General features: G+C 43.8%; 1 protein-coding gene across 4 annotated transcripts in view; it reads right to left on the minus strand.

Moving 5' to 3' along the window:
- Positions 1-22136, minus strand: part of LOC139421012 (thyroid hormone receptor alpha) — a 105184-nt gene that overhangs the window by 17625 nt on the left and 65423 nt on the right. For 3 of the 4 annotated variants that reach the window (XM_071171480.1, XM_071171482.1, XM_071171481.1), the window contains one exon: positions 4302-4585. In XM_071171480.1, coding sequence (XP_071027581.1) covers positions 4302-4357 — 56 coding nt within the window. In that variant the 5' untranslated portion in view covers positions 4358-4585. Of the gene's footprint in view, positions 1-10; positions 181-4301; positions 4586-22136 lie in introns of those variants that run through there. The other variant, XM_071171483.1, reaches the window with a different exon arrangement.

Below are 22136 nucleotides of genomic sequence, written 5' to 3' on the forward strand. Positions count from 1 at the left end.
CGAGACACACCTGTTGATGCAATAGGGCTGCAGAATATGCATGGCTGTCATCTGTATATCCCCCTGAGAGATCTGTATAGTATATCTTTCCAGAGCGATCCTCTCGGTACAGTATCTGGGATGCTGTGATGTTCGCTGGGTGCTTCAGCCCTCAGTACTCTCTCTCTCTCTCTCTCTCTCACACTCCCTCCTTTTCTGGCAGGGAGTACGTTACTTTGCTTTCACTTCCCAACCCCTCTCCCTCTTTCCATCTCTCGCTCGATGCTTCCCCCTCTCTCTCTCTCGCTCATGCTTTCATCTGTTGACGACCCCCCCCCCCCCCCCGGATGACAGCCAATTAGTGATAACTATCACCTCATGTGACAGAGCTTTAGAAGACACCTCATCCCTCAGTCCTCCTCCTCAGAATGACTTGTTCTTCAATCCCAAGTCACAGAGGCTTTGCTTATATAATCATGGAGATTGTAGAATACAATGGGACCCACAGCTAACATGTTGTGACTTTATTATGGTAACACTTGGTAAGTATTCCAGTGAGCTACATCTAAATGACTGGTTGTCTTTTAATGGTGTTACAAAGGAAAATAAAGATAGGTAAATGTGTTTGTTTGATCAATAATATCAATGGGTTTAATCAATGGCTCTTCGCTTTCAGTGTTTTGAAGCTCACTGCCGGGTTGAATTTAGAGAAACCACAAACTGAAACAAGCAGATTTTTATATACACACTGAACAAAAATATGACGCAGCGTGACAATTTAAGATTTTACAGAGTTACAGATCATATAAGGAAATCAGTCAACTGAAATGAATTAATGAGGGCCTAGTCTATATATTTCACACGACTAGGAATAAAGATATGCATCCATTAGTCACAGATACCTTTAAAAAAAAAAAGGAAGGGACGTAGATCCGAAAACCAGTGACCACTATTTGCCTCCTGCAGCGCAACATGTCTCCTTTGCATAGAGTTAGTTAGCGACATGGGGACGTGCATTATGCTGAAACATGAGGTGATGAGGCGGATGAATGGCATGACAATGGGCCTCAGGATCTTGTTAGGTTCTCTCTGTGCAACAACGGCTCAGATGCGAAGTGGTAGGTCACACAAGCTCACAGAACGGGACCGCCGAGTGCTGAAGCGCATAAAAAAATTCTGTCCTCAGTTGCAACAATCACTACCGGATTCCAAACTGCCTCTGGAAGCAGCGTCAGCAAAATAACTGTTTTTCAGGAGATCATGAAATGGGTTTCCATGGCCAAGCAGGCGCCCACAAGCCTAAGATCACCATGCGCAATGACAAGTGTAGCTGGAGTGGTGTAAAGCTCGCCACCATTGGACTCTGGAGCAGCATAAATGCGTTCTCTGAAGTGATGAATCACGCTTCACCATCTGGATGAATCTAGGTTTGGCAGATGCCAGGAGAACGCTATCCGCCTGAATGCACAGTGCTGACTTTAAAGTTTGGTGGAGGAGGAATAATGATCTGGGGCTATTTTTCATGGTTTGAGCTAGGTCCCTTAGTTCCAGTGAAGGGCAATCTTAACGCTACAGCATACAATGACATTCTAGATGATTCTGTACTTCCAATTTTGTGGCAACAGTTTGTGGAAGGCCCTTTCTTTTTTCAGCATGACAATGCCCCTGTGCACAAAGCGAGGTCCATACAGAAATGGGTTGTTGAGATCAGTGTGGAAGAACTTGACTAACCTGAAATCAACACCATCGAATATCTTTGGGATTAATTGTAACGCCGAATGCGAGCCAGGCATCAATGCCCGACCTCACTAACGCTCGTTGCTTAATGGAAGCAACTCCCTGCAGCAATGTTCCAACATCTAGTGGAAAGCCTCCCAGAAGAGTGGAGGCTTTTTTATAGCAGCAAGGGGGGGAGGGGGGGGACCAACTCCATATTAATGCCCATGATTTTGGAATGAGATGTTTGACGAGCAGGTGTCCACATACTTTTGGTCATGTAGTGTAGATATAAACCACATCAGGGAACAGGACATACTTTTTAAGGCCTTACAGTTGCTTAGATACCTTTATATGTAATGGGTCTAGTCAAGGTTTAAGATGGTTGTCAAGACGTATCAAACGACTGACTGGCCAAACATTTGTTTCTTCACTGTACCTTTCATTACATTGAGATCAGGTTAACGGTCAGCTGGCTGGTTCCTTTTCACAGATCCTCTTTACCTTATGCATCTAGTCCTGTCCCTGAGCTACCTATTCACTCATAAGTCCGGTGTGTGTGTCTGCCTATTAACTAGGCTGGGTTCTTGGACTGCACAGCTTTCGGTAATCAAGGCTGTGATGACACACACTGCCATCACTGATATGACTAGTAGCTGATGTCACTATCTGGCTGTGATGTGCTCTGCGATAAAGTAAACCATGTTAAACATTTAGTAAACTAACATGCATAAACATTACAATATTATCTCGGTCACTGACCAGCCCATCAGGTCAAACATTTGTCAATAAACGGGCACGCACGTGTACACACACGGTGCTAGGACGTCACCCTTGCAGGAAAAAGCTTGTGAATAGTAAACAGGCAATTGTTGTTGCAATTCAGAACATAGTGTTTGAGGACAGAGTCTGATGGGAAGACAACCTGGTCTCAGAGCATTGTGGGCATCAAGTTAAAACACTGACCCCATTTTACAGGACACGTGAGGTCATAGTCTAGGAAGGCAAGTAGAGTATTGAGAAATGTAATTATTTTACTTCACTTATCTAGATAATAGATATGAATATTCGATAATGCATTATCTAAAGCAGGGCTCTCCAACCCGGTTCCTGGAGAGCTACCGTCTTGCAGGTATTTGCTCCAACCCTAATCTAGCGCACATGACTAATAGCTGGTTGATAAACTGAAATCAGGTTAGTTACAACTGGGATTGGAGCGAAAACAGACAGGAGGGTAGCTCTCCAAGAACATGGTTGGACAGCCCTGATCTAAAGTGATGCTGAAAGAGTATATTGATCAATGCATGAAGTTACTGTAGATACCGACCCTAAAATCAATGTCCACTTGTACCTGAAGTTAACGAATAACAAAGGTTTGAATTTGAAACAGCTTGAGGACTCTTTGGTTCCGTTGTTGATCTTCAGAGTGGATAAGCAAGGCCCCTGAATAGATTTGAATTCATCACCACTTCATTCTTTTTCACACTCCTTATTAAATTAAAGCTGGTAAGTGAATTTATGTGGTGGGCGCCAAACCTCCCTGAGAAGAGAACTCTAGACTGCTGCTCTCTAGAGTTAATCCTAATGTGCACACACGCATGGGCACACACAGTAGCGGCGTCGCTGTGATTGCCCCAGGGCTCGTGTGTGTGTGTGAGTGTGTGTGAGAGACCAAAGAGCTGAGTGACTCAGAGATCACAGGGGGGGGGGGGGGGGTGGGGGGGGGTGCATGAGGCAGCTCACACAAGGACACGTGCACAGACATCCTCCACACACACACAATTGCACACAAACAAAACAGCAACACACACACACACACAAACATACACAAAGACATAAATAGCGACACGCCAGAGACAATCCCCTGCTGGCGTCACATATTGATGTGTCCTGAGTTGTCCTGAGTTTGCTTTCCTGCCATTCCATCTGCCCCCACACTCCTAATCCTACACTCTGTTCTGTTAATCCCTGCACAGTGGACACACACACACATGCACACATAAACACCATACACCTTCACCACATCCTCTGTAGTATAGGCCTATAACCAATACATCCCTTCACTAACATATAAAATACAGTACATTCGACACACACAGATTTAACATCTAACGTGTGCATTTCTCTACCGCCGTCTGTGCTCATTTAAAAACGGGACTCCAATTCGCTGGATAAATTCAGCATCTTCACATTTAATGAGAAGGAAGGCGCCGCGCATGTGAGCGCACGTGTTGGGCAGGAGGCAGCGCTTCCCTACAACTCCCTCTACATTCCTCCCCTCATTTTTACATTGTGTTTGCGGTAGATCCATGGTGTGGGTGCGTCCATGCCAGTGTTTGTGTGTAGAACACCTCTTTACAACGACAATGGTGAGACATTTGCTTCGTCTCTAGATTTATACATGAAATTGCATTATATAACGTCTAACTCGTCCTCTGAACATAGGACACACTGGTATGCAATCCCCAGAGGCAGTGTTCAAAACTTATTTGGGATGAACTAAGTGGTGTATTGTGTATCTGAAATGTTACGGACGTTGTTAGTTACAAACACACACAGAAATCCCCCTCGTACACACCAGGGAACAGGGAGGAACATGGACTGACCGTTTCTCATCTCCCTCTGATGAGTTGGGGTCCTCGACGTTGGAAATGGGCTCCATTCACCTTAATTCCATCCAACAGCCAATGAGCGGAGACTGAGGGCGGGCCCCAACCTCACCTAGCCTGCTCAGCATTCGCAGTTGGCCCCGTCAAACGACGGCCATCGATGGACGGCAGCGGTGAAGCGTTCCCCGGAGATGGTTGCGTGGAACATCGGCGGGGCAGGCCCACCCCTGGTTCTAGAGGCTAGCACGTGATGTGCTGAGAAGAGGAGACCCAGCTGAAACCTGTGAGGGGACAAACAGAGAAATTAGAGACATAAAATATACAACATATAGTAGGGAACAAATGTATTATGAGACCACTGGTAACCTTTTATGAATTTATAATAGCTGTTATATCTAAAAGGTTTATTAATAGCTGTTGATCAATTCTACTGAAACCATTCAACTGAAAGGATGTCTTTTAAATGTTTTGGAGAGCAATAAATAATCCATGACAGTTGTCATCCCCTCTAGTTAAATACACTGAACAAAAATATAAAACGCAACATGTAAAGTGTTGTTCCCATGTTCCAGGAGCTGAAATAAAATATAAAAATGTTTCCATACTCACAAAAAGCTTATTTCTCACATTTTGTCTACATCCCTGTTAGTGAACATTTCTCATTTGCCAAGATAATCCATCCACCTGACAGGTGGCACATCAAGAAGCTGATTAAACAGCATGATCATTATTACACAGGTGCACCTTGTGCTGGGGACAAAAAAGGCCACTAAATGTGCAGTTTTGTCAGACAACACAATGCCACAGATGTCTCAAGTTGAGGGAACGTGCAATTGGAATGCTGACTGTAGGACTGTCCCCCAGATATTTTAATGTAGTTTTTATACCATAAGCCGCCTCCAACATCGTTTTAGAGAATTTGGCAGTGCGTCCAACCGGCCTCGTAACCACATACCACGTGTAACCAGGCCTCCACATCCGGCTTCTTCACCGGTGTGATCGTCGGAGAACAGCCACCCGGACAACAGATGAAACTGGGGAGCATTTCTGTCTCTAAAGCCATTTTGTGTGGAAAAACTCATTCTGACTGGCTGGGCCCGGCTCCCTAGTGGGTGGGCCTATGCCCTCTCAGGCCCACCCATGGCTACGCCCCTTCCCAGTCTTGTGACATCCATAGATTAGGGCTTATTGTGAATGTATTTCAATTGACTGATTTCCTTATATGAACTGTAACTCAGTAAAATCTTTTTTAATTTTTAATTTATTTATTTCACCTTTATTTAACCAGGTAGGCTAGTTAAGAACAAGTTCTCATTTGCAACTGCGACCTGGCCAAGATAAAGCGTAGCAATTTGACACACAACAACACAGAGTTACACATGGAATAAACAAAACATACAGTCAATAATACAGTAGAACAAAAGAAAACACAAAGTCTATATACAGTGAGTGCAAATGAGGTCGGTTAAGGAAATAAATAGACCATGGTGGCGAAGTAATTACAATATAGCAATTAAACACTGGAATGGTAGATAGGCAGAAGATGAATGTGCAGGTAGAGATACTGGAGTGCAAAGGAGCAAAATAAATAAATACCAGTATGGGGATGAGGTAGGTAGATGGGCTGTTTACAGATAGGCTATCTATGTACAGGTGCAGTGATCTGTAAACTGCTCTGACAGCTGGTGCTTAAAGCTAGTGAGGGAGATTTGAGTCTCCAGCTTCAGAGATTTTTGCAATTAGTTCCAGTCATGGGCAGCAGAGAACTGGAAGGAAAGACGACCAAATGAGGAATTGGCTTTGGGGGTGACCAGTGAGATATACCTGCTGGAGCGCGTGCTACGAGTGGGTGCTGCTATGGTGACCAGTGAGCTGAGATAAGGCGGGGCTTTACCTAGCAGAGACGTGTAGATAACCTGTAGCCAGTGGGTTTGGCGACAGGTATGAAGCGAGGGTCAACCAACGAGAGCGTACAGGTTGCAATGGTGGGTAGTGTATGGGGCTTTGGTGACAAAACGGATGGCACTGTGATCGACTGCATCCAGTTTGTTGAGTAGAGTGTTGGAGGCTATTTTATAGATGACACCACCGAAGTCGAGGATCGGTAGGATGGTCAGTTTTACGAGGGTATGTTTGAGCGAAGGATGCTTTGTTGCGATATAGGAAGCCGATTCTAGATTACATTTTTGGTAAAATCTTTGAAATGGTTGCGTTTCTATTTTTGTTCAGTATAGCTACAACTCAGTTACAGGAGGTATGACTAAAAGCTGGTGACAGTGCAGGCCATGTGTGTATGAGAATGTTCTAGAAACCATTTGTCTAGGAAACTTTTCCTTTGAGCTTTTCTGGAAACAGCGTCCTGAGTGAGCGGCTAGTCCCTGTCTAACGGATTTACAATGCTTAGCCTCAAAAAGCCACAATTCTGAGTTTGTGTTGCAGCCCAACTGCAGTACCTCAACTTGGTTAACTTTCATAGATGGAGCTATGGAGCCAAGGACTGATAGCTCATGAAATCAATATGATAATACAAATATTTTAAAATATTTTAAAAGCTAAGTTTCTACACAAAATCAAATGACAGAGTAAAACAAGCTTATATTTTGGTTTATGATAGTGTAAGACAGTTGAACTAAGCTCATGTGACTTGAATTAGTTATATTCTTCAAGAATCGATGGGTTTGTATCTTCAACTGAAATGACCAATGAGCAGCAGTAAATATCCCAGATTGCCCCTTTAACCTATGTTAAGTGTGTGTCCTGCCTGTGTTGTGTGTGTAAACTGGTTTGCCTGCATACAGTGTCACGGTCAGACTTGTGTCATCTAGGATCAAGGTATTGTGCAACATCACACGTCGACTCAATATCCAATGGCTCCATTGCTGATCAATGCATTAGTCAAACACTGAACAAGCTAATGTTTAGTGACCTATACCTAATTTAATCAATGCTTTGAAAGAGATGAAACATCTGGAATGGAAAAAGGGGGTGTGGCAAGACAGGTTCATTGAGAACACTGGACTAAATATATATATGCATGTATATACATGCATGCATGTACGTACGAACAGTCGTGGCCAAAAGTTTTGAGAATGACACAAATATTAATTTTCAAAGTCTGCTGCCTCAGTTTGTATGATGGCAATTTGCATATACTCCAGAATGTTATGAAGAGTGATCAGATGAATTGCAAAGTCCCTCTTTGCCATGCAAATGAACTGAATCCCCCCAAAAAACATTTCCACTGCATTTCAGCCCTGCCACAAAAGGCCCAGCTGACATCATGTCAGTGATTCTCTCGTCACAGGTGTGAGTGTTGACGAGGACAAGGCTGTTTATCACTCCGTCATGCTGATTGAGTTCGAATAACAGACCGGAAGCTTCAGTTATGGCTACCTGCAAGGAAACGTGCCGTCATCATTGCTTTGCACAAAATGGGCTTCACAGGCAAGGATATTGCTGCCAGTAAGATTGCATCTAAATCAACCATTTATCGGATCATCAAGAACTTCAAGGAGAGCGGTTCAATTGTTGTGAAGAAAGCTTCAGGGCACCAAAGAAAGTCCAGCAAGCGCCAGGACGGTCTCCTAAAGTGAATTCAGCTGTGGGATCAGGGCACCACCAGTACAGAGCTTGCTTAGGAATGGCAACAGGCAGGTGTGAGTGCATCTGCACTCACAGTGAGGCGAAGACTTTGAGGATGGCCTGGCGTCAAGAAGGGCAGCAAAGAAGCCACTTCCCTCCAGGAAAAAGATCAGGGACAGACTGATATTCTGCAAAAGGTACAGGGATTGGACTGCTGAGGACTGGGGTAAAGTCATATTTTCTTAAGAATCCCCTTTCCGATTGTTTGGGGCATCCGGAAAAAAAGCTTGTCCGGAGAAGACGAGGTGAGCGCTACCATCAGTCCTGTGTCATGCCAACAGTAAAGCATCCTGAGACCATTCATGTGTGGGGTTGCTTCTCAGCCAAGGGAGTGGGCTCACTCACAATTTTGCCTAAGAACACAGCCATGAATAAAGAATGGTACCAACACATCCTCCGAGAGCAACTTCTCCCAACCATCCAGGAATAGTTTAGTTATGAACAATGCCTTATCCAGCATGATGGAGCACCTTGCCAAAAAGCAAAAACATCAATATTTTGGGTCCATGGTCAGGAAACCCCCCAGACCTTAATGCCATTGAGAACTTGTGGTCAATCCTCAAGAGGCGGGTGGACAAACAAAACCTACAAATTCTGACAAACTCAAAGCATTGATTATGCAAGAATGGGCTGCCATCAGTCAGGATGTGGCCCAGAAGTTAATTGACAGCATGCCAGGGCGGATTGCAGAGGTCTTGAAAAAAAAAAAGGTTCAACACTGCAAATATTGACTCTCAAATATTGCATCAACTTCATGTAATTGTCAATAAAAGCTTTTGACACTTATGAAATGCTTGTAATTATACTTCAGTATTCCATAGTAACATCTGACAAAAATATCTAAAGACACTGAAGCAGCAAACTCTAGAAATTACTTTGTGTGTCATTCTCATAACTTTTGGCCACGACTGATTGATATAGATATAGTAGATCTCTACTGTATCAATGTTGCAATGAGATTACTGGTCAGGACAGCTCTACTAAACAGAGACAGAAAACAGCCCGTTTCCCCAGTAATCACTTCACTTCTGTTGCTTTGACAGTAGATGGCGCGTGTGTGATTTCAGGTCAGGCCTTGCTCACTCTCTATAGAACATCACTGCCGGGAGAGAGACATGGAAGATTTGAATTGACCGTTAATTTGAGAAATTTACCAGACCCATATTCGTTGGGTGCGTAACCCATTAGGGCCGTCTACTCACGATGCTCGGAATGTCATCAATCACATTTAGATTATGGTAATTCATCTTAACAGAAGTCAGGCTATCAGCGTGTCTCCCACATTACAATGTGGGCTGGAGGCAGAAGGCTATGCATTTTGAAAACAAAGACATAATTGTTTGAAACCTGAATGTTTTACTACATGAAGAGTAACGAAAATACACAAGTGGCAATTTAATTCCACTAAATTATGCAAATGTACCTATAGACCGATAAGTATGACCATCAAATGTATTTCCATCAGCAAATTAAAAGTTTCTCTCCCATTTAATGTGGATGGCAACAATTTTATTTATTAGCTTTTCATAATTTTTTTTCTGGCCAAAAGCTGCCATTTACCAGCTAACGGAAACACTGACACACACACAAGCGATGCGCGGGTTTGACTCGATGTCCGCGTGGCGGGCGGGTTTAAGTCATGAAATATTGTGTGGATGAAGGACGGGCGGGATGAATAAAAATAAAAATGCATTTAAAAACCCAGAAATGTATTAGTCTTGTGCAATTCATATCTGTAGGCTACACTGAGGTTTTTCTTTCATTCTTTTTTTATCTGGCGTTAGGCCCTAAAGCTTAGGCTACGCACTAACTGTAGCAGTGTAATTGCCAGATGCTTTTGGGAACTCGGGCAGTTCAAAAAGAAGTAAAAATACAATACAAGTAAGTTGTGTCTAGTAAAAGTTTAATGCCGAGTGCAGGAGTCTCTCCATTTACAAACATCAGTATCAAACCCATCTGTCAGTCTGGACTTCATCACATCATCTTACAAAGTCTCCATGTGCTGGCTCCATAGATGCATCTGTGAACACATACACTGTCACTGTTCTATTACCAATGGCAGTTAGGATAGGTGATATCTGACAAACAAACAGTTTCAACAGTTCAGACTAAACCTACCTAATTCTGGTCTCCCCATCGACGACCGTTGGTGATACTGGTTGGTCCCACACAAACACAGAGCACTGATTTCCTTAATAAATCGTGGTTATGATCACAATTTGGAGGCACAGTTGAAAAGGTAATTAGAAAATGATAGCAGTCATTTTTTCAATGCGTGATAAGAGGTGTGGCTTATGAGAGTGAGAAGAGGGTCAAATAGCATGTCTCACACCCAATGTATGAGAGTTGGCAGCACTACCTCAGTCATCAGAGCAGTAACTCGGTCCAAGCTAAATCTAGGTAATCACCCATTTCTACAATTAGCTTTTAAACCTTAACCCTAACCTTAACCACACTACTAACCTTTAACCTGAGGCCTAACCTTAAATTAAGACCAAAAAGCTCCTTTTTGTTTTCATGAATGTTTACGATATAGCCACTATGTGGGTGTGGTAACTAGTGGAAACGATAATTCTATGCGTTACAGATGTAGACTGACTCTAGCGCCAGATTGTTGTTCCTAGTTCACTGTATTAGTCAGACTCAAACCTGAGTTAACTGCCACCATTATTTTGTTTTGCCCTAGGCAATACAAATTGTATAAGCTACAAATTAACTTGCAAATCCAACTTGTAGGGTAATGTTAGCTATCTAGCCAACATGACCTAGCCTGTAGCTAGCTAGCTAGCAGTATCTAGACAATACACAATAAACTTGTATGAGCTACGACCTAAGTTGCAATGCGGTAGCTAGCGCTAACTAAAACGTTAGCTAGCCTGCCTCGCTAGCTAGCCTGTAAATGGAACAATATTTTTTATGTTGCACATCTTTGAGGTTGCCTCAAATTATTTCTATATGTTTTATATGTATTCATACACTTTATAGTTGGTTTGAGTTTTTAAGTCATAGAAATTGCAATATTGACCTTGTCCCATGTACGTTGGGTAATACTGATGGTCCTAAATAGATGGCCCTAAATCGAATATCTATCCAAATTGACCATGGGAATTAAGATCTGGTTGCAAGGAGCTGCGCTCCGAATTGATGCTGCCAGCTGTGGGCATGATTAAAATAATAAACTCAACACTTTATCTTCCAACACTAGTCTTTCTGGCTATTGTTTCTCAATTATTTTATATTCTTTTCACTAATCCCTAGCCTTTACATGTCTCCTCTGTTCACATTTCTTGCTCCTCTCAATTACTATGCTGTGATTTATTGCTGAGAGAATTACTAATCTTTCGGTGTACATGCCACGGGGCAGGGAAATTTAGTCTACTGAGTATTACTGAGGCATACATTTCATACATCTTCTGTCTGCTGATCTTTCTGACTTGATTAATAACTAGTTTTTCTCTTTTCTCTCCTGCTTAATTGCATTCTCTCTGTGTGTCTTACTCTACTACACACACACACACCACACACACACACACACCCCCCAGGGGCAAAACAAAGTATTTAGTCAGCCACCAATTGTGCAAGTTCTCCCACTTAAAAAGATGAGGCCTGTAATTTTCATCATAGGTACACTTCAACTATGACAGACAAAACGAGAAAAAAAAATATCCAGAAAATCATAGGATTTTTAATGAATTTATTTGCAAATTATGGTGGAAAATAAGTATTTGGTCACCTACAAACAAGCAAGATTTCTGGCTCTCACAGACCTGTAACTTCTTCTTTAAGAGGCTCCTCTGTCCTCCACTCGTTACCTGTATTAATGGCACCTGGTTGAACTTGTTACCAGTATAAAAGACACCTGTCCACAACCTCAAACAGTCACACTCCAAACTCCACTATGGCCAAGACCAAAGAGCTGTCAAAGGACACCAGAAACAAAATTGTAGACCTGCACCAGGCTGGGAAGACTGAATCTGCAATAGGTAAGCAGCTTGGTTTGAAGAAATCAACTGTGGGAGCAATTATTAGGAAATGGAAGACATACAAGACCATTGATAATCTCCCTTGATCTGGGGCTCCACGCAAGATCTCACCCTGTGGGGTCAAAATTATCACAGGAACGGTGAGCAAAAATCCCAGAACCACACGGGGGGACCTAGTGAATGACCTGCAGAGAGCTGGGACCAAAGTAACAAAGCCTACCATCAGTAACACACTACGCCGCCAGGGACTCAAATCCTGCAGTGCCAGACGTGTCCCCCTGCTTAAGCCAGTACATGTCCAGGCCCGTCTGAAGTTTGCTAGAGAGCATTTGGATGATCCAGAAGAAGATTGGGAGAATGTCATATGGTCAGATGAAACCAAAATATAACTTTTTGGTAAAAACTCAACTTGTCGTGTTTGGAGGACAAAGAATGCTGAGTTGCATCCAAAGAACACCATACCTACTGTGAAGCATGGGGGTGGAAACATCATGCTTTGGGGCTGTTTTTCTGCAAATGGACCAGGACGACTGATCCGTGTAAAGGAAAGAATGAATGGGGCCATGTATCCTGAGATTTTGAGTGAAAACCTCCTTCCATCAGCAAGGGCATTGAAGATGAAACGTGGCTGGGTCTTTCAGCATGACAATGATCCCAAACACACCGTCCGGGCAACAAAGGAGTGGCTTCGTAAGAAGCATTTCAAGGTCCTGGAATGGCCTAGCCAGTCTCCAGATCTCAACCCCATAGAAAATCTTTGGAGGGAGTTGAAAGTCTGTGTTGCCCAGCAACAGCCCCAAAACATCACTGCTCTAGAGGAGATCTGCATGGAGGAATGGGCCAAAATACCAGCAACAGTGTGTGAAAACCTCATGAAGACTTACAGAAAACATTTGACCTCTGTCATTGCCAACAAAGGGTATATAACAAAGTATTGAGATAAACTTTTGTTATTGACCAAATACTTATTTTCCACCATAATTTGCTAATAAATTCATTACAAATCCTACAATGTGATTTTCTGTTTTTTTCCCCCCTCATTTTGTCTGTCATAGTTGAAGTGTACCTATGATGAAAATGACAGGCCTCTCATCTTTTTAAGTGGGAGACCTTGCTCAATTGGTGGCTGACTAAATACTTGTTTGCCTCACTGTATATATATAGCATTTGTCTCTCTTGATTGTGTAGCTCTATATTTCTCTCGCTCTAATATTGTACTCTGTATTCTGTTTTACCGTGTAGCGCTCTCTCTCTTTGATTTTTGCTTAATGGAATGGTCTTTGAACAGGGCACCTAGGCCTCCCTCTAATGCACGTGGGTCATTCTCACAAAACTGACATTTGACCCAAACATTCTCAAGTGTCATTTTTCAAGAAATTTCCCCTTGGATCGCTGATATTAGGATCTGTACTTATCCATTTCAGAATTATTACTATTTGATTAGATATTATACCACAAATAAGTAAAACAGTCCAGCAGGCATCAGCTATGTAGCCAAGTGATCATAGTGTCAGCAGTAGATGGAACAGGGAACCCGCCTCTACGTTAGCAGGCGACAAGGCGTAAACAAGAAGTAAAACCAAGATGGCGTAGCAGTGAAGACGTGTTTTGTTCGTGTCTTGTGTACACACATACATACATACATACATACATACATACATACATACATACATACATGTTTTATTTTCAATCTCTTTTCGATTTTTAATTCGACTATACCTTCCGGGAACCTGCCTCACCCAATGTGATACGGTATCGCTATTATTTGTAATTTTAGAACACATTCAAGAACCTCCAGAAGCTAACCAGCTAATTAGCTATTCAGTCATTGTTAGCCACTGCTAGCGGCTTTTACCTTCTGCACAGATACCAGCCCTGTTCTTAGCCTGGATAATACTCGCCAGTCTACTAGTATCGGACTGTCTCTCCACAACAACGCCGGATTCCTGCCGTAATCCCTGGACCACTACTTCTGATCTTCACAGCTAGCTTGCAGCTAGCTAGCTCACCGTGGCACCCAGTACCGAAGCCATCCCTGAGGCCCACCTCCCAGGCCTACTCAGCTGTTCACCCGAACCCCACTCATACACGGCTAGAGCCCGATACTCCACCGAATCCTTGCTGTAAACTCTGGACCTTGGCACCGGATCACCACTGCTACCGATTGGCTATAGTGAATAACGCCACTGCCACGAAGCTAGCACCAGTTAGCCGCGAGCCAGGCGCATCTCCCGGCCAGCAAACTAAATTCTACAATACCTCTTTCGCCATCTGGCTTGGATTCCCTTTCGACATGGCGCCCCGCCACCGCGACTGGTCTGCCGACGAATACTCCATCCGCTGTGCCTTCAACCGGCCTCCGTCGGAGGGCCACTAACTTTAAACGCCTTGTCGCCTGCTAACGTAGTGGCGGGTTCCCTGTTCCATCTACTGCTGCCCCCTGGACACTATGATCACTTGGCTACATAGCTGATGCCTGCTGGACTGTCCATTAATCACGGTACTCCATTCTGGCCCCAGCCGCGAACTCAGGCTCTGTGTGTAGTTAATCCGACCCTCTCTGCCTAGTCATCGCCATTTTACCTGCTGTTGTCGTCTCATCTGTTGTTTTAGCTAGCTCTCCCAATCAACACCTGTGATTACTTTATGCCTCGCTGCATGTCTCTCTCAAATGTCAATATGCCTTGTATACTGTTGTTCAGGTTAGTTATCATTGTTTTAGTTTACAATGGAGCCCCTAGTTCCACTCTTCATACCTCTGATACCTGCTTTGTCCCACCTCCTACACATGCGGTGACCTCACCCATTACAACCAGCATGTCCAGAGATACAACCTCTCTTATCATCCCCCAGTGCCTGGGCTGTACCAGCACCCCACCATACCCGTTTGCGCATTATTCCCTGAATATATTCTACCATGCACAGAAATCTGCTCCTTTTATTCTTTGTCCCCAATGCTCTAGGCAACCTTTGATAGCCTTTAGCCGCACCCTCATACTACTCCTCCTCTGTTCCGCGGGTGATGTGGAGGTAAACCCAGGCTCTGCATGTCCCCAGGCACCCTCATTTGTTGACTTCTGTGATCGAAAAAGCCTTGGTTTCATGCATGTCAACATCAGAAGCCTCCTCCCTAAGTTTGTTTTACTCACTGCTTTAGCACACTCTGCCAACCCTGATGTCCTTGCCATGTCTGAATCCTGGCTTAGGAAGGCCACCAAAAATTCTGAGATTTCCATACCCAACTATAACATTTTCCGTCAAGATTGACAGTTTTAAGGGGGAGAAGTTGCAGTCTACTGCAGAGATAGCCTGCAAAGTAATGTCATACTTTCCAGGTCCATACCCAAACAGTTCGAACTACTAATTTTAAAAATAACTCTCCAGAAATAAGTCTCTCACTGTTGCCGCCTGCTACCGACCCCCCTCAGCTCATTTGTGAATTTATCGCCCCCCCCCATCTAGCTTCAGAGTTTGTTCTGTTAGGTGACCTAAACTGGGATATGCTTAACACCCCGGCAGTCCTACAATCTAAGCTAGATGCCCTCAATCTCACACAAATCATCAAGGAACCCACCAGGTACAACCCTAAATCCGTACAAGGGCACCCTCATAGACGTTATCCTGACCAACTGGGCCTCCAAATACACCTCCGCTGTCTTCAACCAGGATCTCAGCGATCACTAACTCATTGCCTGTATCAGCTACGGGTCTGCAGTCAAACGTCCACCCCTCATCACTGTCAAACGCTCCCTAAAACACTTCAGGCCTTTCTAATCGACCTGGCCCGGGTACCCTGGAAGGATATTGACCTCATCCTGTCAGTTGAGGATGCCTGGTCATTCTTTAAAAGTAACTTCCTCACCATCTTAGATAAGCATGCTCCGTTCAAAAAATGCAGAACTAGGAACAGATATAGCCCTTGGTTCACTCCAGACCTGACTGCCCTCGACCAGCACAAAAACATCCTGTGGCGGACTGCAATAGCATCAAATAGCCCCTGCGATATGCAACTGTTCAGGGAAGTCAGGAACCAATACACGCAGTCAGTCAGGAAAGCAAAGGCCAGCTTTTTCAAGCATAAATTTGCATCCTGTAGCTCTAACTCCAAAAAGTTCTGGGACACTGTAAAGTCCATGGAGAACAAGAGCACCTCCTCCCAGCTGCCCACTGCACTGAGGCTAGGTAACACGGTCAACACCAATAAATTCATGATAATCGAAAACTTCAACAAGCATTTCTCAACGGCTGGCTATGCCTTCCTCCTGGCTACTCCAACCTCGGCCAACAGCTCACCCCGCAGATACTCGCCCAAGCCTCCCCAGCTTCTCCTTTACCCAAATCCAGATAGCAGATGTTCTGAAAGAGCTGCAAAACCTGCACCCGTGCAAATCAGCTGGGCTTGACAATCTGGACCCTCTATTTCTGAAACTATCCGCCGCCATTGTCGCAACCCCTATTACCAGCCTGTTCAACCTCTCATATCGTCTGAGATCCCCAAGGATTGGAAAGCTGCCACAGTCCTCCCCCTCTTCAAAGGGGGAGGCACCCTGGACCCAAAATGTTACAGACCTATATCCATCCTGCCCTGCCTATCTAAGGTCTTCGAAAGCCAAGTCAACAAACAGATCACTGATCATCTCAAATCCCACCGTACCTTCTCCGCTGTGCAATCTGGATTCCGAGCCGGTCACGGGTGCACCTCAGCCACGCTCAAGGTACTAAACGATATCATAACCGCCATCGATAAAAGACAGTACTGTGCAGCCGTCTTCATCAACCTGGCCAAGGCTTTCGACTCTGTCAATCACCATATTATTTTCGGCAGACTCAGTAGCCTCGGTTTTTCTAATGACTGCCTTGCCTGGTTCACCAACTACTTTACAGACAGAGTTCAGTGTGTCAAATCGGAGGGCATGTTGTCCGGTCCTCTGGCAGTCTCTGGGGGTGCCACAGGGTTCAATTCTCGGGCCGACTCTTTTCTCTGTATATATCAATGATGTTGCTCTTGCTGCGGGTGATTCCCTGATCCACCTCTACGCAGACGACACCATTCGGTATACTTCTGGCCCTTCCTTGGACACTGTGCTATTTAACCTCCAAACTAGCTTCAATGCCATACAACACTCCTTCCATGGCCTCCAACTGCTCTTAAAACGCTAGTAAAACCAAATGCATGCTTTTCAACCGTTCACTGCCTGCACCCGCACGCCCGACTAGCATCACCACCCTGGATGATTCCGACCCAGAATATGTGGACATCTATAAGTACCTAGGTGTCTGGCTAGACTGTAAAGTCTCCTTCCAGACTCATATCAAACATCTCCAATCTAAAATGAAATCTAGAGTCGGCTTTCTATTCCGCAACAAAGCCTCCTTCACTCACACCGCCAAACTTACCCTAGTAAAACTGACTATCCAACCGATCCTCGACTTTGGCGATGTCATCTATAAAATAGCTTCCAATACTCTACTCAGCATACTGGATGCAGTTTATCACAGTGCCATCCGTTTTGTTACTAAAGCACCTTATACCACCCACCACTGCGACCTGTATGCTCTAGTCGGCTGGCCCTCGCTAGACCCACTGGCTCCAGGTCATCTACAAGTCCATGCTAGGTAAAGTTCCGCCTTATCTCAGTTCACTGGTCACGATGGCAACACCCACCCGTAGCACACGCGCTCCAGCAGGTGTATCTCACTGATCATCCCTAAAGCCAACACCTCATTTGGCCGCCTTTCCTTCCAGTTCTCTGCTGCCTGTGACTGGAACGAATTGCAAAAATCGCTGAAGTTGGGGACTTATATTTCCCTCACTAACTTTAAACATCAGCTATCTGAGCAGCTAACCGATCGCTGCAGCTGTACATAGTCCATCGGTAAATAGCCCACCCAATTTACCTACCTCATCCCCATACGGTTTTTATTTATTTACTTTTCTGCTCTTTTGCACACCAGTATCTCTTCCTGCACATGACCATCTGATCATTTATCACTCCAGTGTTAATCTGCTAAATTGTAATTATTCGCCTACCTCCTCATGCCTTTTGCACACAATGTATATAGACTCTTTTTTCTACTGTGTTATTGACTTGTTTATTCCATGTGCAACTCTGTGTTGTTGTCTGTTCACACTGCTATGCTTTATCTTGGCCAGGTCACAGTTGTAAATGAGAACTTGTTCTCAACTAGCCTACCTGGTTAAATAAAGGTAAAATCCCAAACCTAAAAAAGGTCACAACAGTTTTCCAAGTCCAAAAAAGTAAAAAAATCAAATTCAATTCTAATATATTTTTTAACATTGCATTCAGGCCAAAGAGTTCAATCTTGGTTTCATCAGACCAGATAATCTTGTTTCTCATGACCTGAGAGTGCTTTGTGTGCCTTTTGGCAAACTCCAAGAAGGCCGTCATGTGCCTTTTTCTGAGTTGTGGATTCCATCTGGTCACTTTACCACAAGGGTCTGATTGGTGGAATGCTGCAGAGATGGTTGTCCTTCTGGAAGGTGCCCCCCATCTCCACAGAGGAACTCTGGAGCTCTGTCAGAGTGACCATCGGGTTCATGGTCACTTCCCTGACCAAGGCCCTTCTCTCCCAATTGCTCTGTTTGGCTGGACGACCAGCTCTAGGAAGAGTCTTGGTCGTTCCAAACTTCTTCCATTTATGATGGAGGCCATTGTGTTCTTGGGGACCTTCAATGCTGCAGAAATTTTTTGAGTACCCTTCCCCAGATCTGTCCCTCACCACAATCCTGTCTCGAAGCTCTGCGGACAATTCCTTCAACCTCATGGCTTGGTTTTTGCTCTGACATGCACTGTCAACTGTGGGACCTTATATAGATAGGTGTGTGCCTTTCCAAATCAATTGACTTTACCACAGATGTGGTCCAATCAAGTTGTCGATCCATCTCAAGGATGATCAATGGAAACCAGATGCATCTGAACTCAATTTCAAGTCTCATGGGAAAGGGTCTAAATTCTTCTGTAAATCATTATTTATACATTTGCAAACATTTTGAAGTCTGTCTATTTTCCGAATGTACTGTATACTAGAGGTCGACCGATTATGATTTTTCAACGCCGATACAGATTATTGGAGGACCAAAAAAGCAGATACCGATTAAAATAGGCAGATTATTTTTTTTGTTGTTGTAATAATGACAATTACAACAATACTGAATGAACACTTATTTTAAAATACATCAATAAAATCAATTTAGCCTTAAATAATGAAACATGTTCAATTTGGTTTAAATAATGCAAAAAAAGTGTTGGATAAGAAAGTAAAAGTGCAATATGTGCCATGTAAGAAAGCTAACGTTTCAGTTCCTTGCTCAGAACATGAGAACATTTGAAAGCTGGTGGTTCCTTTTAACATGAGTCTTCAATATTCCCAGGTAAGAAGTTTTAGGTTGTAGTTATTATAGGAATTATAGGACTATTTCCCTCTATACCATTTGTATTTCATTAACTGACTTGCCTAGTTAAATAATTTTTTTTTTTTTTTACTCAATAGGGTCTTTATTAGATCAATTTTGCATTATCATACCTGTATGAAATATAATTGTAGCATGCCCAATATCATAACATGTTCATAGCGACGTAGAACACACTACCAAATGATCCGGCTGTGCAGATATAACGATTATTCACAGAACTGTAAGAATGTGCCCAAAAAAACTGTCCGAATCACTGATTTCTAAAGATGTCACGATCAATAACTGCAGTATTTTATCTTCAAACATGTCAAATGGATATGTACAAGTGAATAGTCATGGATGTGAGCCGACTCAAATGATATACGTTATCCTATTAACTGTCGCTGGTTGCTCAGCTCCGAGAGGAACTCTTTGTCCAAAACCATCTAATAGAAACGCGGAGGCTTTGTTCCCCAGTGGGGAAAAGAAAAGGAGATAAGTCGCCCTGGATAAGAGCGTCTGTCAAATGACTAACATGTAAATGTTACATGAGATAAGGAGGCGGCAGGGTGGACGAGAAGCAGAAGAAGGGGTCTTGATTGTAAAAGCGGCAGATGCATGGCCTCCTAAGCGAGGAGGGGGGGGGGGGGGTTAGAGGGAGTGGAACCACTCACATCTCATCAACACTCTATAAAAGATGGAAGTTCTACTTTCATCATATCCCCCTCCACCCTTCTCTTTCTTCTCTATAACCAGAAGGCAGTCATGTTCTATATGTCGAGCTATATTAGTGTGTGTGTGTATGTGTGTGTGTGTGTGTGTGTGTGGGGGTGTAGAATGGTAATGCAAAGCCTTATGTGGTGCAGCCATCTGCTCATGGTGGGAAGTCTGTGGCTTAAGCACCAGCTATCTTCATACTAACGGTCTCACGTTACATCACTGTACATCGCGTGTAGGTGCTGTTTTTGGCCCTGTGTTTTGCTGGTCTGCCTAAAAACAGGGGCTCGATTCAATCAAAATCATAGGACATAAAGACCTAGCTACTTCTACCAGGTGCTTCCTCACAGGTACACGTTTGTGTGTGTGATCGAATGTGTGTGCGCATTCCTGCATGCGTGCGTTGAGCCACAAGTGGGAAGTCTAGTGTTAATTCTGATGAAGCATACTAGTCACACTAATACCTCCAGAACAGGAGCAATGACTTCCCAGGCAGCTGCCCTGGCCAAGGGGTTGGTTTGGCGGGTAGTCAGTCCACTCAGCCTGCATGCCTGGCAGCTTTTATGAACGGGCATGCCCAAAACCCCTGCCTGGCTGCGTCACCACCCAAAACACACAGCACAGGGAATCCTCTTCCCCTAGCTGCAACCAGAGTGTCTGTGTGTACTGTGTTTGTTTGAGATGTGTGACAAAAGCGGGCCCTGAGCCACAAGCACTCTGGTAAGAGCAGGAGCCCAAGGTGAGAGTGCTACACACAGATGCGCGCGCACACTTCCCTTTGCAGTGAGGCTGACTGAATTTGCATTCCAGTGTTCACAGTAAACCATCAAAGAATTAGATAGTTTCATATACACCAACCAGAGATGGAGATCAATGTTGCTGCTGAGAAGGGAAATGAAACCTCTCCCTCCCTCTCATGAAAAAGGAAGCTGGACTGTTGAACGTGCTGCGAAATCGCATAAGATACGGTTGTTACTGTAATGAATGCTCCAGAAAGGCCGCAGTGTTAAAATAGCAACACAGAGCATACCTATGGGGAGTGACAGATGGGCCTGGGTCCTAAATGGCACCCTAATCCCTTTATAGTGCACTTCTTTTGTTCAGGGCCCATAGAGCTTTAGTCAAAAGTAGTGCACTATATAGGAACTTGGGTGCCATTTAGGATGCAGACAGGGTCTACGGTAGATACCTGTATTGTTCTCCAGGGAGAGGTGACTGGGAGAAAAGGGGCAGAGGTGGGGTGGTGGAGGGTCTCTGGTTTCCTTTTAGCCATAATCTTGCGTGACTGCGAACAATGTACTTCAAAAGGTGAGACGGCACTGGCCTTCTTTAGGGCCTCTGTAAAAACCAAGCCCCTCCTACAATATCAATGAACATGAAAGACCCTTAGGGTACACAGTGATTGCAAAAGCAATAACGGCAGTAATATGGGGATAGGTGTGTGAGGAGACACCCAAGTTCCAGTATGGGAAGCAGAAAACACACCAGACCTCGGAGCTAACCTTGCATGTGAAAGAAACCCTTTAACGGTGAATAGATTTTTTTAAAACCATGGTCTCTCTCTCAGGTCTCGGAGAGAAAAAAAAATAGAACCACGACACTCAAACTTGACCCATACACACCTCTAACACCCAGGTCCAGTCAGAGTGTTGACGTGAGCCTAACCATGTCTAAGATTCTCTACTGCACTTGGTCTGCCTTCCACATCTCATTCACACAGATAGGCAGAGGTGGAATGTGTGTGTGTGTATATATAAAATATATATATTTGTAGTTGAGTACTCAACTTGTGTTAGTTTATTAAAAAAGGTTAAGGCATTCCAAATGGGTTAAAGAACAGACAATATATTAATTTCTATCAGTATTTATCAGTGACAATTAAGGACAGGTTAGTAGACAGGCCTTTGTATCTGTATCAATCAAACTTTATTTACTGTATAAAGCTGAGACATTACTAAAAAAGGCATTTAAAAGCAGAGATTGTAAAAAAAAAAAAAAAGAACAGTCACTGGTCGCCCCAGGCGCATTTGTTGTTCCATTTGTATTTCTTTTTTTTCTTTTTTTTAAAGAGGTGTT

This window comes from Oncorhynchus clarkii, chromosome 12 (genome assembly GCF_045791955.1).
Source record: "Oncorhynchus clarkii lewisi isolate Uvic-CL-2024 chromosome 12, UVic_Ocla_1.0, whole genome shotgun sequence".
Classification (NCBI taxonomy): domain Eukaryota; kingdom Metazoa; phylum Chordata; class Actinopteri; order Salmoniformes; family Salmonidae; genus Oncorhynchus; species Oncorhynchus clarkii.